The sequence below is a fragment of the Lathyrus oleraceus genome, chromosome 2 (assembly GCF_024323335.1).
Source record: "Lathyrus oleraceus cultivar Zhongwan6 chromosome 2, CAAS_Psat_ZW6_1.0, whole genome shotgun sequence".
In the NCBI taxonomy this organism is placed as follows: Eukaryota; Viridiplantae; Streptophyta; class Magnoliopsida; order Fabales; family Fabaceae; genus Lathyrus; species Lathyrus oleraceus.
In genome coordinates, this window is record NC_066580.1 from 458,259,584 (window position 1) to 458,275,350 (window position 15,767).

Consider the following 15,767-nt stretch of genomic DNA (forward strand, 5'->3'; position numbering starts at 1 on the left):
AAGTAGCTCCCATCCTTTGGAATAAGCAATCACATAAGCATAAACTCAAGCAATCAATAGTCAAATGAACTCTTGGAAGGTTCCTCAATGTATCTTGAATTTCTCTCTCTTAGGAGCTCATGGTAATGGTTCCTCAATTTGGCTCAAGTGGGAATCCCTAGCACAAAGAAACACACACATCAAAAGGTTCTATTAACAATCAAATAATGGACAAGAGGGAGTTTAGAATATGGTCCTTTCAATGTTCATCTTCAAGCTTTAAGCATTCTAAAGGCATGAGGCCTAGTTGCTCTTCAAACTCCATTAGCTTGGGTAAAGTCCTTAGATCTAAGTCCATTTTGTCCAATTCTTTGCATTTGGTTCACAACAATCAAAACAAATCACAAGCACAATAGTATATACACAATTATGTGCTCAAGTGAGCAAAAGGCAAATGGCATTAACATAAACATGTGCTCAAGTGAGCAAAGGGAAAAGCAAATGGATAATATGTGCAAGAATAGTAAATTGCATTAAAAGTAAAGAGCAAAAAGTAAATGTTAATTGTTAATGGTTAGTGTTAGTAGTTAGTATGCCATAAGGCAAATTTAGCGCTATGTTAAGCAATCGTAATTGGACTTATGTAGAAGTCACAACTATCTGAGGCCGGTCAATAATAATGTAAGCAACAACACAAGTTAGAAGTCTTGATTAGTGAACCAAGTTCCAACAACTTGCCATGCCAAAAAGAAGAAGAGAATTGATCTTGTATTGGTTTAAGTCTTTTGCATAATTTAGGAAATAACCTATCCTTAATGCAAAGCCATTCACTTGATTAATTGATCAAGATGAATTAGATTTGAATCAAGGAAGGTTAAGTCTCCCTAATCAATGTTGACTTATCAACCTTCAACTCATTGATCAAAAAAAGAAAAAGAAGAAGAAGAAGAAAGAGGTGAATAATGGAAAAGGACAAATAGAAAGAATAAAGTGTATAAGGTGAAATAAAATGTACCAACCCATGTGTGTTGACCAAATGATATTGAAAGTCAAAGTCAAACAATGAGGAATCAGAAATGAGATGAAGATTGGAGGTCAAACAATAAGCAAAATATTTTTGGCATTTTTAATATTAAAATAAACTTGAATTAAAAATAAAAGAAAGGTCAAACTTCAAAATCACTTCAAATCAACCTTGAAAGGTCCAAGTGATTTATCCTAACACTACGCCAAATAAGGGAAAAGAGGGCGCTTATTTTGGCCTATAACAGCACTTTTAAGCGCCCTCTAAAGGGGCGGTGGCATAGGTAAAGACAGCGCTTTGTTTTCCTGGAGAAAGCGCTCTCTAAAGTGGCCCTTTAAGGGCCATATTATAGTGCGCTTTCAGAAAAAAGCGCCCTCTGGAGTGGTCCATAAAGGGCCACCTTAGAGGGCGCTTTCTGGACAAAGCGGCCTCTAAAGTTGTCAATGTAAAGTGTTTAGAGGGCGCTTCCTACAGAAAGCGCCTCTAAAGTGTTAGTTATTTTAAAAAAATTTGTTTGAAAAACAGTGGGTATTTAATTGGGAACCTGTTCGCATGCTGCAAAAGTGTAAAATTCATATTGATTTCATCCTTTAATCCAATGTTATACACCATTAATCCATTGATATATACAACATGAATCCATTTATATACAACATTAATCCTCCATATATACAACATTAATATATTGATATTCATGCATGTACAACAACATTCCATACATATATGTACAACAACTACAACCTATATGATTCTGTGATCAATAATGAATTGACACAATTCATCCTTCATTTCATCCAAATGAGCTCTTGAGTAAGATTTGTATTCGTCAAAGTACTACAATTAAGAGAATAAAACATATTCATGATTTAGTAACAAATTAGATGAAATATCCGATAATATTAAAATAAACCCTAAGTTATTATTCCATACCATTTTTGGGATGTCTATACGATTCAACGCAATGATATCTCTCATAAATCTCAATACAAAAAATCCGCAATCGATCGAATTGTTTTGCCGAGGACACTACACAGAAAAACAAACAATATATATATATATATATATATATATATATATATATATATATATATATATATATATATATATATATATATATATATATATATATATATATATATATATATATATATATATATATATATATATATATATATATATATATAGTTAATTTCTTACAAACACTATTATAAGCAAAAATAAGAAACTTAATATATACCTGAACTCTGACCCAGGTAATGTCCTTCCTATTACGATAATTCTTTTTCGATCTAAATTTTAGTATTGCCCTAACAAAATAAAAACGTATATTGAGATCAATCTGACAGATATAATTAAATATACAAATACACACGAATATTTAGGGGGATTTCACTTACGCGTCAACCGTCTTCTTCATACTCGGATATTTACTCCAATTACCCGGTAACGAATCGAGATAATACACCATTAGTCTCGAAAGATCCATAGCAACCAACACCCAGTGACCACTGTAAAATAAAACAAAAATTTAGATGCATGAAAATTTTCTACGTAAAAGATATACATAGATTAGAATGAAATTATTAGAAAGAAAATCTAACCCGTTGCCAGAATTAAACGGTAAAAAATACAAACTGGGTGTAGTATTATCGCCGGCCACCATGAATCTATCGACTAGTTCATTCATTACGGATGTTGGATTTTTCGTTATAAACGTTGTGTTGATACGGGAAGCAGCAATAAAATTGAATCGGTTACACAATTCAGTTCCCCGCATCAATGTGTCATACATATACCTTAAATAGAAACATAATAAACATTAGACTACTCATTGAAATGTGTAAATAAATTGTTCAACTAAGTAAATAATAGATTGATCGGAGTACCATATGTATGTATGAATGACAGCGATGCCCAATTCTTCGTGTTCAAAAAGTTATTGCATGTCCTCCTTTGCAATTAATTCGGAATGAGCAATTCCGAAAACACCTTCATCCATATCTATACTACGGATGGCACCGTGCATAATATCTGACTCTTCCACCATTTTCTCAAGACGCATCATAATTTGAGATTTTGTCCCGGACGTCGTTGGAATTTCCTTACTAGCTTTGTCCAACATTTGACCGGGAACCTAAAAATATAAATTAAATCATGACTTTTTGTGATGCAACAGAATCGTTGTGTATATAATTCAATGTGTATATATATTTGTACCTCTTTTTGAGATTTAGGATTTGTTTTTGTCCCGGACTTCGTTGGAATATTCTTACCAGCTTTTTTCAACATTCGACCGGGAACCTAAAAATTCATATAAATTAAATCATGACTTTTTGTGATGCAACAGAATCATTGTGTATATAATTCAATGGGTATATATATTTGTACCTCTTTTTGAGATTTAGGATTTGTTTTTGTCCCGGACTTCGTTGGAATATCCTTACCAGCTTTTTTCAACATTCGACCGGGAACCTAAAAATTCATATAAATTAAATCATAACTTTTTGTGATGCAACAAAATCATTGCGTATATAATTCAATGGGTATATATATTTGTACCTCTTTTTGAGATGCAACCGACTCGATGCGTCTTGAAATCCCTTTACCAGCTTTATGTGTGGGTCTTGTAGGAGTCTAACATTACCATGTAATAAGGATTGATTAAATATCATAATTGTAGCTGAATTGAAATGTGAATACTAAATATTCATAATCATTTAGAACATATATACCTCGGCATTTGGGAAAATTAGATCTGACGGCCATCCAACAAAGGATCCGACTGCATCTCGCATCAACGTTGTCTCTGAAACAACGTCAGGTAATGGTAGAAGCGCGTCCATATCTAATACAAGGTCAACCGAAACTTTCATATATCCCACCGGGAGGGGATTATGGTGAAGTAATTCACCCGAAGTGTTGTACACTTTTCCCTTGCCAACTATGCGATAAGTTGGTGACGATAGATACAGCTGACAAGGTGTAATGCCCTAAACCAATAATAAATATGTTATTGTTAACATATATATGTGTCAAGTAAAAAAGTGCTATTTTAATTTCATAATAACATATATAATTACCTCGGGAAATTTCGGTTGACAATTGATACTAGCTCGGTCACTAGTATCTTTTGCCTCGGAAACGCGCCTTTCCTCTCTATACCTTGCATTCTCCTTTTGCAGTTCGAGTATTTGTGCCATTAACTCCGCCAAGGTCTCCATCACCTCTTTGTTGGTAGGATTTTTTGTTTTTGGTTTTTTATAAAATGACGACGGAGTCACACCAAAACCCTTACCCCTCACACGACCGGAATACTCAGGAACATTTAGTACTCGACTAAGTAGGCTCCTGCAATCCTGGACCTCGGTTGAAGGTAAGGTTTGGGATAAAGTCTCCTGAAATATTATTAGAGGAGATTAAAAATGAATTATATGTCTAACAAAATTTTCGATATAATTAAAGAAATAATGTTATATATACTTACACATTCGACATAAACATTTTGAACCGCTTCAACGACAGCCCCATCCTTCCCAACCCGAGCAACCTTCCACAATACGTGCTCCGGAAGAGATGTTGCGTCACTTTTCTCCTCGGCTAGCTACACATTGAATCAGATTATAAGATCATCAATTATAACATATTGTGATAATGTATAAGCTCATAGCATTTGAATATACTCACAATTCTTTGTTGTAACCGTGCATATCCCGTACGCCCTTTTTTGTACGGATACGCGGGTTTTGATGCCTTTTTCCGATTTTTGTCGCTTACTTCCTGGATAAAAAAGTTTAAGGCATATCAGAACCAAGTAACTTAACAATTGTGTAATACCATAATTAATAGACATTACATGGAATTTTTCGTTTCTTCGTTTGGCGACAAAGTTATCCCATTCTTCGGCTGAAATAATCTCCGCATACTTCATTGGCCGTTCTGCTTCAACAAATTTTCCTTCCTCATCCTTGAGAAATTTGTTGGACAAAAAGGATCGAAATCCTCGGAGTCTTTTTCCAGCCAATTGAATACAATATTTTTGCCGGCTTTCATCGATGTGAAAAGATCTCTAAAAAACATACACATGGAGTGTGTTATTATAAGTAATATTATAACAATATATGGTCAACAAATAGTCAACAAAAAAAACATATAACAATATATGGTAAGTACCTGTATCTCGGACCATATTTTTTCTTTGCCAACCTTCAATTCCGGACTTCTCCAATTATCACATGTAATCGGAATATGTTGTCGAACAAGGAAACCAATGTAACTTGCCAACATTGAACCGTTAGGCTCAATTAGTTGGTCTTCAGCACTCCAATGTACTTCGAATTTTTCACCCTTGTCTCTTGCACGAATGATTGACTTCATAACAGTCAATCCTCGTTTGATTTCATTTTCAACATTGTTACGTGATCCACTCGCGTCATGGGTATCGTCTTGGTTACTAGCCATTTTATCTGTAATATAGAAATGATTCAATAAGACCCAAGTAAGACAATGACCATATTCGTGAAGCTACACAAAAAACACATTCATATACCTTCCATTTCTCTCATGTTACAATAATCTAAACTCTCTTTTTTTTCATCATTATTGAATACAAACTCACACACACCTACTGCATACAAAAGACCAATGCAAACTTATGGTGTTTGGAACATGAACAAACTTGCATCCATAATCATCAAACTTCCAAGCACAAGCTCAAACACACTCCAAATGACATCAGTTTTCAATCAGAAATAAAAAACCTTACATAACCATACAACATACAACATTCAGTGATCAAAACCATACACAAAAAAATAACAAAAAATGATTTTCAACAAGGTACTCATGAACACCATATGGTGCTCGTTTGCCCTAAACAACATTAATCAACATAATGCACAAAATGTAAAACTCAGTTTAGAAAATGCCCTAATCAAACACCTGAAAATACAAACTATTGAGAGAAATACCTTCAAGGTGACGGTAACGATGGAGAAGAAAGTGAACAGCGACGGTGGACGCAGATAATTCAGTGAACGTGAACGCAGCAACAGAAAAAGGCGACGGCGACGACGACGGTGAGGGAGGGAGAACGAACGGAGGACGAGAGTAATCGCAGTAGAGAGAAAACCCAGTTACGTAAACGAAATAGCATATAGCGAGGGAAAATAAAGAGACATGCAATATATGTTATAATTTTAATGTTTACTAAAGGGGACCTTAGAGGGCGCTTGTGTAAAAAAAGCGCCCTCTAAAGGGGGCCTAAGAGGGCGCTTCTAAAAGCACTCTCTAAGGCTTTCCAAAAGCGCCTTATAAACTGGAAATATACATGGACTTAGAGAGCGCTTTTTTAAAAGCGCCCTCTAAGGGTACCCTTAGAGGGCGCTTTCAAAAACGCGCCCTCTATTGGGGTCCCTCCATTTCCTCATTATTTGTTACAAAAGCGCCCTCTAAAGTGCGCTATCTATTCCAGTTGTTCGCTCCTTATTTTTTCTCTTCACTTTAGAGTGCGCTTTTGTAATAAAGCGCCCTCTAAGGTGCGCTGTCTATTCCAGTTTTTGGCGTAGTGTAAGTTCAATAAGGTCAAACAAAGTTTGACAAAAAATTTCAGCATTTTTAAAAGTCAGAAACTATTTTTAATCAATTAAAAATGAATAAAAATAACCTAATTGAACTAAAATCTCAAATAAATCTCAAATCAATTAAAAAATTGATGAGAATATTTTTCATAGATTCATCATCATTCAAATAGGTTAGGAAAATATTTTTGTATTTTTTGAATATCAAAAACTATTTAAAATGAATTAAAAATAACCAAAAAAGAGAAAACTCACAAAAAATATCAAATGACAAAATAAAAAATATAAAAAATCAAAATTAGAAAAAATAGAAATTATTTGGAGAAAAATGCAATTGGTCCCATATTTTTTGGATTTAAAATGAAGAAGATATGAATTTTGGAAAATAATGGAAATAAAAGAAATTAAAACAGAAATTAGAAAGTTCAAAAAAACAGGGAGCGTCTGATGGAACTCATTAATTGACGTGGCAACATCTAATGGTCCAGAAGCGCGTTTCCACGGTAGGCCAAAGTCCACGCGTAACACAATGAATTATTAAAAGTCATAAGCAAAGACCAGGATTAGATCTGGAAATCAGATCCAAGGGTCCAGATTCAAACTAGAAAGGAGACGGTGACCGGAGCCACCGTCTTCTCCGGTGAGCATGGAGATTCCGGCCAAAATTGCAAGTTTCAAAAGCTTAACCAAAATACACGATCCATACATCACTGGAAAGCTAGGATGATGTACATCAGTCCTGTACCACTCAATTCCACTCTAGATCTCTATATTGAGAGAAATCAAAGATGGAAATTCTATGGTGTTCATGTGAACTTCATGGATTTCAACAATTAAGTACTCAAAACAATTGCCTCTATGAAGAGGACTTCAGCCAACACAATATCCAAGCAAATAGATCAATAAATGGTGAGTTTCGAAGAGAAAACCAGTTGAAGAACAACCTTGAATTCTGGAGATTTGAGCTTGCTTCCTTGCTTCCTTTGGCCAAACAGAAGATCAATGGAGTGTGAGAGAGAGGTTTAGGAACTTTAGATCTAGAAATTCAACCTGATTTAGTTGAATTTCAGATCTGAGAAAATGAAGAAAATTGAAAGAGTTCCTTTGGTGAGAGGTTTGGTTTTGATTTCTGCAGCACTTCAGGTTGATTCATGGATGAAATTTGAATGGAGTGAGGCTCTTATTTATAGATGGAAAGGCAAGGTAAGTGTGATCAAAGCCGTGTGCATGGAATTGGATATTCATTGCATGGGCTTGCATGATCATTCAAAAGGCCCAAATTCAATGCCAAATGCACTCTGAAGCATAACTGAGCTGAAATGGTCGTGGAATTGGCAATGCACAAGTTTGTATAATGAGTTTTAACATGTTATGCATAATCATGCCTAAAACTTCTCCTCTTCGAAAATGCCATTTTCCAAATCCAAACATGAGCATATGAGTAATGGTTGGAAAGGTTTTGATGTAAGGAACAATTGTTATGTTGGGCAAAAATCCATTTGAAGTGTGGAAATTGGTGAAATTGGAGTTTAAAGTGCAAGGTGCAAAACATGTAAAGGCAAAGTTTCTAAATTTGGCCAATGTTCAAGCCCCTCTATTTTGATGATTCAAACTTCAAATGAAAAAACCTCCAACATCAAAGTTGTATATCTTTTCAAGAAAATCAAAATGGACTTAAGTTTTGCATCATTTGGATTTTTGATGAAAGAGTTATGGGCACTTGAAGTTGGACTTGTTTGCCTTTCAATGCATTTGGTCCAAAGTGACCTATAATGTTTTGCATTATCACATGTATTTCCTTTGAGATTTTGAAAATTTGTTCAATATAACATTTGAAGTATACATCTTAAGCTTTCCAATGCATTTGATCCCACCTCAAAATCATAAAAAATGAATGAGTTATGTCCTTGGTAAGTTGACCTAAAATTAGGTTTTCAGTCAAAATGACCTATAATGTCTTGGAATGGGAGATGACCTTCCAAGCTTCAAATAAATATTTGATGAACATGAAAGTTGTTCATATTGTTCTTAAGAACATTTTTGGTTTTGGGATCATCTCCATTTGACCACCACATAAAAAGTTAGGTCTCAGTGCATTTCAAAATAGTCAGATGAATTGACTGATCAACTTCTCAAGTCCATGAGTCATATCTTAATGAATTGATAATTGAGGACACTCAAATAAGTTCAAACATGCATGAAATGATGAGTTAAAGAACTTCCCTTGATTGTATTTGATCATGGGCTGAGGTTGCTTCATGAGCAAGGCATTGTGGATGATCTGATGAACTATGGTTTCCTTGGGGAACAAACCTCAAACCCTTTGACTTGCTTTGATCAAAATGATGAATTCATATGCTAGGGAAGCACATTTGATAGAGGGGAGCTTTGGGAACTATTACCATGCTTGCTTTCCTCTTCTTTTGACCATATCTTTGTACCAATGATCTCCTTGAAGCTTTTGACCTTGTGATTGCTCAAGCTACAAACAAAAGATGTCAGTGACATGTTTTTTGTGCTTTTGGTTAGTAAACAAAAATAAGAAAAGCAATAATATACAATTCAAGCATGCTTGGTGATCTCAAACCACTCACAAGAGGTCCTACCCAAAGGTAAAGGGAACCAAGATGCTTATGATCCTTGAGGCTTTGCAAATGCAATATTATGATGCCATGAGGGATCTTAGGGTCAAAATTGGGGTCTTAAAAAGACATATGTGGTTTATTACCACTCCATATCTCATATGGTGTCTTCTAAAACTTTTTAGACGAAACATAATTAAGTGTGTAAATTATTGTCAATAAAGCAAGTCCCCAAAAGGAGTTTGGAAGATCGACACGACTCATCATGGATCAAACCATGTCTAAAGAGGTTTAGTTTCTTCTCTCCAACACACCATTCTGTTGTGGTGTTCCAAGAGGAGTTAGTTGGGATAGAACCCCACAGTCTTTCAGATGGATCAATTAAACCCCATAGAAGAGAAGCCCGTGGCTGCAGTATGTCACAAGCAACTATATCTACGAAGGCTCAAGAACGCATTCAACGAGAAAGTTTTTCCTAGGCATTTCGAAGAAGGTGACCTAGTGCTTAGAAAAATTCTACCCATCCATAAAGATCCCTGTGGCAAATAGACCCCGAACTACGAGAGACCATACATCGTGAAGAAGGCATTCTCTGGCGGAGCCTTGATTCTCACAACCATGGATGGAGCGAAGTTACCATGTGTAGCACCTCAAATTTGCACCTACATTTTGTACATACATTTTCATCATTATTTCATTAACATAATATAGTCCACTGCATAACATTGCATTGTCCATTTGCCCAAGTGCAAGTTCAGCTGACAAGTTAGGTCAAACTGGTCAGGAGATCAGTCAATCAAGCAAGCAAGGGCAATTTTCATTGAGCCAAGGCCCTAGGGTTGGTCCAACATGTTCACATGACCTAGGGGTCCTTTTGAAGTGTTTTGGTCAAGGTTTGATTGCTCAGAAGTCATCAGTCATGGCTCAGTTCACCAGAAACCCTAAAAAGTCAACTGTTGGTCAACTGTGCATTTAATCAGTGATTTGATGGTAGGAATTGGTCTGGGAGGTCTCATTCATGTCCATACAAGCCTCATATATCATGTCAAACATCATCATTGAAGGAAATAAAGTCAGACAAGAAATTTCCAAAAATAGAAAGTTGACCTGTAATTGGAATTTGCCAAAAATGGAAACTTCTTGATCCTAAACTTACATCATGATACAAGATTCAAATGAATTTTTGCCCAACATGAAAGATGAAGATCTTGTTCTCCCATTTCCAAAAAGTCCAAGAACACTCAATTCCCATGTATGGTTGGCAAGTTATGATCAATTCAATCTCAAACATTTTTGAACTTCAAAAGGCCATATCTCTCAAACCATTTGACCAAATTGGGTGGGGTTTTTTCCTACAAGTCACATTTGATCCCCTCTTTCCAAAAATGTCATCATCATGCACCAAAACATTACCAATCAAAATGGCCTTTTTGGACTTGCATGAATTAATTTCAAGTGTGGTGCAAAAGAGAACTTTTGAATTAAACATTTTTAATCACTTTGGCCATTCAAATAAGTTCTGAAATCATGTTTTGGTCATGTTTGAAGCCCAATTTTTGTGCAGCACATACCCCCATACCAACTTGAATTGTTTTTTAGCAATTTTGTCAAAACATGTCATTTTAACCAAATCCCAATTACAACTTAAACTAATCATGCTCAGCTCACTAAACAGCAAATATATATCATTTTTTCTGCCAGAAGAGAACCCTAGCAGCCACATTTGACAAAGAAAAATCCCATTTCTCTCATTTCTCATTTTTCCTCATTTTTGAACTTTGCTGAAAAATTGTAAAGAGCTCGAGCTGGACTTGCTTGCTTCATCATTTACCAACTATTTGGCAGCTTTTGCAAGTGGTATTTCTCCACTGTAACATCAATTTCCAGTTCTGCTTCATCAAAGTTCATCCATGGCCAATCTCGATTTGAGCATTTTCAAGGGTTGCTGAGCCAAAGTCTTTCCTCCATTCACCTTTTGGAGCTTGAGTGCACATCTGTTTCGAGTATTTGAGGTCAAATAACCACTACATCACGACTGCACTTCACTTTTGGTAAGAACTCGATTTTCTCATTTCTTAAAACCATGATATGCTTCTTAAAGATCTCCTTGCCATGAGTATTATGAGCTTTAAATCACATGAAATGGTTGTGTATTTGGAAAGTTATGCTGATTTTAAAGTTTGGTGTTGAAATAAGTTTTTGCTCGATTCGTGTTATGTAGCTTGATTCAATGAAAATGATGTTTGGATTTGTAATGTGTGATGTTTGCTGAGTCGATTGGTATATTCAATTGCTATTTCTGGGCATAAAATGTTTTTCACGAATTTGAAAATGGTGAAGAAGATGACACTGTAGCAAAAACCCTAATTGCATATGGCTGCCCAGAATTTTCACGTTGCATGGTACTGTTGCATTAGCCTGGCCAATCAAAACATTCCGTTCTCTTGCCCAATACGCAGCGTTTTGTTAAGTGATTCAAATATTTACAAAATTGCCACGCCGTGTTACAATATCCATTAATCCATTTATTTTCTTCAATTTTTATTTCATTTTGATGCACCAATTCGCAAAATTCATAACTCATCCATTTTAAATCCAAATTTCATGGAATTTTTTGCATTGTGTTCATCTGGATCTCTACTTTTTTATCATGATTTTTCCTGATTTTTTGCATGAGTAGATTTTAAATGGTATTAGGGTTTGTGACATGTATTCATTTTTTGTACACTTTGCCAAAACATTTGTGAAATGATGATGCATTATCCAATGGCCTTGAAATTTTTTGTGCTTAAACTAGATACATTCGTGGTGATTTTGGTGTATAGTTTATGAATTTATCTTATCTGGTTGTTGAGTTATGATTTTTTGAATTAGGGTGTGACAATTTGTGTCACACCAATGATGTGCAACTTCATGATTTTCAATACCATGCTTCTTGACCTCCAATGGATATGAATTTTTGCATGAATGTACTTGAGTATGTCTAGTTTACATGTGAATTTTCTTGGAATTATTTGTGGCATTTCCTAATTGATTGAGGTTTTTCTCCCCTGTTTGGTCTTATGTTGACTTTTTGTGATACATGTTCCCATTTCCTTTGTGAAATCCTCATACCTTATTAGATGGACATGAAATTTGATATGTGATTAGTAGACATCTTAAGCTTTGCCATGGTTTTAGTCCCATTCATTTCTCATATGCCATCCCTGATTTATGATTTTTTCAAGTTGATGCATGTTTGGTTGACTTCTCTGAGCATGTCTAGAATTGCCTTGCCTTTCTGATTTTCATTGACCAACTTCCTTTGATCCAAATGAGATGAAATTTGATATGCATATCATGTTATGGATTATGTTTGAGCATGAATTATTTGATGATTTTTGGAATTGTTTATGATTGGTTTTGAGTTGAGTCTTGCTGTTGACTTCTATGAGCTTCCATATGCCATGCTTTGACTTCTTTTGCTTATAAAATGATGATGATGAATGATATGATTGTGAAACCAATTGAGTTTGTTTCTTGATTGTTTGAACTTGATTTTGGACACTTGCCACTTTCTGTTTTGACTTTTTTTATCTCTTTTTGACCCTAGGCTTGTCCTAGTGGTCTTGTTGCTCATGTTTAAGCTTGTTGTTTCAGGTTAAGCAACAAATGCTTCAAAGAGATTAATACCAGTTGCTTGAGTTTGATGTTTTATCATGGACTAACTTGTGTGTTTTGTAGGTTGTTTAGCTCACTTGCTTTGAGCTTGTGCTTTGCACAACTGATTGACTGTATTATCTGTTTGGTTTATGTTGTTTGTTCTAACTTTGTGTCTGATATACTGACTGTGCTTGACTGATTTCAGGTACTTTAGTTGCTTTTAGTTCCTTGTGAACTTTGCTTTGCTTTGCTTGATAAGAAATTTTCATTGAGGTATAATTCCTTACTCCATGTAGTCTGGAAGACCTGGCCTGTTACTTGGCCAGGCAACTGTCTGAAGTCCTCCTTAAGAGGCAATGCTTGTGTGTGTTTACATTTGTCCCAAGCAGGAAAAGTCCTTTAAATAAGGCAATTGGTGGATATAAGAGATATGTAGTCTATCTCCCACTATTCTGTGAGTCTTCTCTTTGCTCCCATGACATGGTTGTAGCATTGAGATCCTAACCCAAGATCTATCGAGTCAATAATCTGTGGAGAGAGTTCCTACTTTCTGAACTCCCACACCTTCTGATATTCAAATGTTCTCCCTGACCAGGGATAAGAGCAATGAGGCACACCCCTCATATCCTTTCATCTGCTTCACCTTGGCTCTCAATGTCAAGGTTAAGAGCACCATTAACCCAGTTACAGAGGTTTGTTTGTTGAGGTTGATATGACCCCTCGACTAAAACCTAACCTTGATTGAGCCCTTTGTTTGCATATAGTGTGTGCTACTTGTGCTTGTGTGTTTGTTTGACTTGCTTCCTGTGCAAGTTAGGTTTATTTTAGCTTGCTTCCTGTGCAAGTTAGGTTTAGTTTGGCTTGCTTCCTGTGCAAGTCAGGGTTAGGATAGGCTTGCTTCCTGTGCGAGTTAGCTAGAAACCTTAACTTAGGGATGATTTGCATGATAACATCTAGGCTCGAGTCGTAGTCTCCCTAGTTGTGTCTCCCTCTGTTATCTGGTTAGGCTAGTCTTTCTCCCCTCTGTAGGGGAACTACATCGCCCTGATCCTCGTTCCAGACGAGGTATGTAGGCAGGAGACCGGGCGAGGTCTCTCCGGGCACCTTTTTTTTCTTTTTGTGTGTTGTTTGACGATTGCTAGGCTCGAGTTCCCGACTCCTTAGCAATTTGTTGTCTGTTTGTTCTTGTTGTGTGCTTGGAAGCCGGTATAAGTTCATCGAGTGGCATCTGGGTTCCAGTGTGCGTGTGTTGGTTTGGATGCTGATGTAAGTCCAGTGATTGGCATTCGGGCTCCACGTTTGCCTTTGCCTGTTTTTGTGTGCGTGTCAGCCGAGCTACGAATGCTCTGATTCTCCTTCGTCCAAGGAGATACGTATGCATAGGACGCGATATCCTAGCGAGCATGTGTCGTTTCCCCAGTTCGAACTACTTTGACTCTGATGTCTATGCCTGATAGACTAAGTAGGCCCAGGATGCGATATCCTGCCGAGTCAGTCTTGTCTGTTTTCTTGTGTCTCCTTCAGCCAGTGTGTGTGTGTTTGAGTAGTGTTTTAGCAACCATTTTCCTTCCTATTAGAGCGTGGATCCCGTCGAGTACGACAGACGTGAGGGGTGCTAATACCTTCCCCTTGCGTGACCGACTCCCTTACCCTTTCTCTTTGGTCGCGAGACCACGTCTTTTCCAGGTTTACTCTGAGCGTTTCCTTTCCCTCTTTTGGGATAAATAACGCACGGTGGCGGCTCTGTTGTCCTGTTTTCCCGCCGGTTTTTCGCGTAAAGCGACAGCTGGCGACTCTGCTGGGGACCTGCGGATGTAGACCTGTGCTGGTCCATCTTCCCTAAACGAGTCTTTCCTAGCGTTCTAGGATTAGTTTAGGTTGTTTGTTTGCTTTATTTATTGCATTTATTATTCTGACTGTGTATATATTTGCATAAATATTTGCATGCATCATACTATCATGTTGCCGTCCTCTGTGCAGGTGGTTCCTCTGTTTGGGGTGGGTGTTCTGAGTGAGGCCCAATACCCAGGCCTGAGTACACACCTAGGATTAGCGTGGTCTCATGTCTCTTCACATGTTGTACGACATGATGCGGAGACATGTCACCACAGCCGGACGAGGTTCATTTGAGAGAGTCTTGCCGGGTGGAGTTATTCCTCTTAGGTTGGATTATCTCTTTTGGGCTATTGACTCTGGTGACCGATCATTTCCCGGATCTTTGGTTTAGACGATCTCAGGAGAGCTACAATGGCACACCCGAAAGGGCAAACCCATTGAGTATCTCTGCCCGATTGTCGAGACTATTATCCGCCTTAGGATGACCTATTTAGAATTTACCTGTGAGGGGAGGGTGATTCTTGCAGAGGTATGTTCAGATGGTGACTCAGATGGTGACTTTTGGTTCCGTGGATCAGAGTCCTATTTATAAGTCGGATTTATGGTCATTTATTTCTGAGACGCCGGAATGTTGTCCGTGGTATTTATCAGTGGGGATCCGTTTATTTCAGGATTCCCCGGGCCGATTTTATCAGTGGGGATCCGTTTATTTCAGGATTCCCTGGGCCGATTCAGAGGTTATTGAGGGTATCTGATCAAAGATTGTTTGGTTTGATGATGATGATGATGTATCTGTCTTCCGTTTATTTCGGAACCCTTGAGTTGGATTTGTGGTTACATGTTCCCTCAGATGGTTGTGATCGGTTCAGAGATCAGGGCTGTGATTCAGAGCAACAAATGATCAGAGGACTCGGAGGATGGCACAGTGCATCGCATTCCTACATCTGCATCATTCCCACTTTGCATTCATCTGCATCAAACCTACGTCTAGCCATATGAGGAGTATTATTGATTGAGAATCTGGTTGAGAGACATCTGAATGTCAAAATGTTATTGGTGAAATATTATCTGTCTCGATGAAACCAGAATCAAAGGACAGAATCTTCCTCATACGGACAGACGTTGCAT

The 15,767-nt window shown here is 37.0% G+C and overlaps 1 protein-coding gene across 1 annotated transcript in view; it reads right to left on the reverse strand.

Moving 5' to 3' along the window:
- LOC127123719 (uncharacterized) overlaps positions 1–2,935 on the reverse strand; it is a 117,490-nt gene extending 114,555 nt beyond the window's left edge. The window contains exons 1-4 of the mRNA XM_051053918.1: positions 2,890–2,935; positions 2,605–2,799; positions 2,401–2,511; positions 2,247–2,310 (exon numbers count right to left, since the gene is read on the reverse strand). Of these exons, the coding sequence (XP_050909875.1) occupies positions 2,247–2,310; positions 2,401–2,511; positions 2,605–2,795 (366 nt within the window). The 5' untranslated portion in view covers positions 2,796–2,799; positions 2,890–2,935. The remainder of the gene's footprint in view (positions 1–2,246; positions 2,311–2,400; positions 2,512–2,604; positions 2,800–2,889) is intronic.
- Positions 2,936–15,767: the final 12,832 nt, after the last annotated feature.